General features: G+C 41.8%; 1 protein-coding gene across 1 annotated transcript in view; it reads left to right on the forward strand.

The window, feature by feature from the left end:
- Window position 1: 1 nt before the first annotated feature.
- Window positions 2-2,037, forward strand: part of PIGA (phosphatidylinositol glycan anchor biosynthesis, class A) — a gene marked incomplete at its 5' end in the record, with an annotated part of 5,363 nt that continues 3,327 nt past the window's right edge. The window contains 2 exon segments of the mRNA XM_009993840.1: window positions 2-401; window positions 936-1,068. Coding sequence (XP_009992142.1) covers window positions 2-401; window positions 936-1,068 — 533 coding nt within the window.

A 2,037-nucleotide genomic window follows, 5' to 3' on the forward strand; every position in this document is an offset into this window, starting at 1 on the left:
CTTCCACAGCCTGCCCCTGCTCAGGTGCATATTCGTGCGGGAGAGGGTCACCGTCGTCCACGCCCACAGCTCCTTCTCTGCCATGGCCCACGACGCCCTGTTCCACGCCAAGACCATGGGGCTGCGGACCGTGTTCACGGACCACTCGCTCTTCGGGTTTGCGGATGTCAGCTCGGTGCTTACCAACAAGCTGCTGACGGTGTCCCTGTGCGATACGAACCACATCATCTGTGTCTCCTACACGAGTAAGGAGAACACGGTGCTGCGAGCAGCTCTAGACCCTCGGATAGTTTCTGTCATCCCCAACGCTGTCGATCCCACTGACTTCACTCCAGACCCCTCAAGGAGGGATGACAGTACAATAACCATCGTTGTTGTCAGCAGACTCGTTTACAGAAAAGGTAATGGGGGGTAAAATGTAAGTTTGTTTTGGTAGCTTTTTCTTTCGGGTGTGGTGAGGAAGGTCTTGGTTAGGTGCCTCTTATCTGTGGTGTGAATTGGTTTTTAAATAGGAATGACAAGTGGATGGTTCTGAGATTTAAGTGTCTGTGCTCAAGAAGAAGAAGTGCACGTTTCAGTTTGCACATGTTGGGTTCAGAGGTGTGCTTCTTTTGAAATACTGAAGATAATGAAAATGGAAATGTGTGAAATAGAAGGTTGGTCTTATATTACGGGTATGATTTAGGCCCTAACCTATATATTCTGTTAAAAAAGCTTTAACTTTTCCTAATCTAATCAAGCAACAGCAACCTATGAGGTTTTTTTCATATTTGTCTCTAATAGATCACAAGTTGTTTTTCTTTCTGAATTTTGTGTAACTGTCTTCTAGAGTCTTTGTTTATCTTCTCTTGATTGGAATTACAGCAGTAGGTTACATCATGCTAAGTTCTCAAATCAAATACAGTAACGTCTTGCCCTGAATGTTGTGCTCTTAGGTATAGATTTGCTTAGTGGCATAATTCCTGAGCTCTGCCAGAAATACCCAGAATTACATTTCTTAGTTGGAGGAGAAGGACCAAAACGCATCGTACTGGAAGAAGTCCGGGAAAGATACCAGCTACATGACAGGTTTGTTCTGGGCGTGTCTGTGACCCTTCAGTGTGCTTTAGAGGTGGGAAAGACAACAGCAGCACTCTTTCTGCTTGCCCCTCGCCTGTAAACAAAATCAAACCCTAAAAACTCAAGGCTGGAGAAGATGAAAGCTAATTGAATACAAGGCAGGTAGACCAGACACTAACTGAAGACTTAAGCAGTTGAACTATGATCCAGACCTGCAATTTACAGAGATAGCCCCTCTGTGAACTTTCTACTCGAGTCAGAGAAAAGGTGACTTAGATACAAGTTTATCATATTCCTCTCTGAAACTGCAATGTTTGTATCACATACTACAGTGTAGCATAAGGTGTTAGCTACTTTGTGTCACTGCTGCTTGTGATGATGACTGCTATTTATGTCTTGCATTATTCCAGTGTGGGGTAGAGCTTACCTAGTATGTGTCCTTGTGGTACTATGAATGGGTTTCTTTGCTGCTACCATGTTGCCAAAATGTTCCTGTGATGCTGACGTGTTTGTAGTTCTGTTGTTATTCAAAGAGTTTTGTGTGGCAAGGACAAGGTTCTTAATTTTCCATTTCCTTGGCTCTGTACTCTGTTCTGTACTTCTTATTCACTCTTTTCTGTTTCTCAGTGTCTATTCAAAATAATAAGTCCTGATCATTTGATCCTAAATACATTTCTTTTTTATCCTCTCCCTAGACATAGGGATTGATAAGACTTCACACTAGAAATTCAGATAATACAACTAAACTTAGAAAGTATGACAGATCGTAATTAACTGCACGAAGGTGTATTCTGTCACAGAACTAAAAAGCTCATTATCAATGCTTTGAAGGCAGTTACTACTAAAACACAGCAACTTCTCCCCCAAAATGTATTTTTAGAAGTTTCTTTTAGTGTGAAAATAAGAAACAATGTCTTCTATTTCTTCACTGCTGAAAAAAATTAGTGAAAACCCAACAAACATGTCTGTCTTCTTTCC

Source organism: Chaetura pelagica, unplaced genomic scaffold, assembly GCF_000747805.2.
Source record: "Chaetura pelagica isolate M959 unplaced genomic scaffold, ChaPel_1.0 scaffold412, whole genome shotgun sequence".
Lineage (NCBI taxonomy): Eukaryota > Metazoa > Chordata > Aves > Apodiformes > Apodidae > Chaetura > Chaetura pelagica.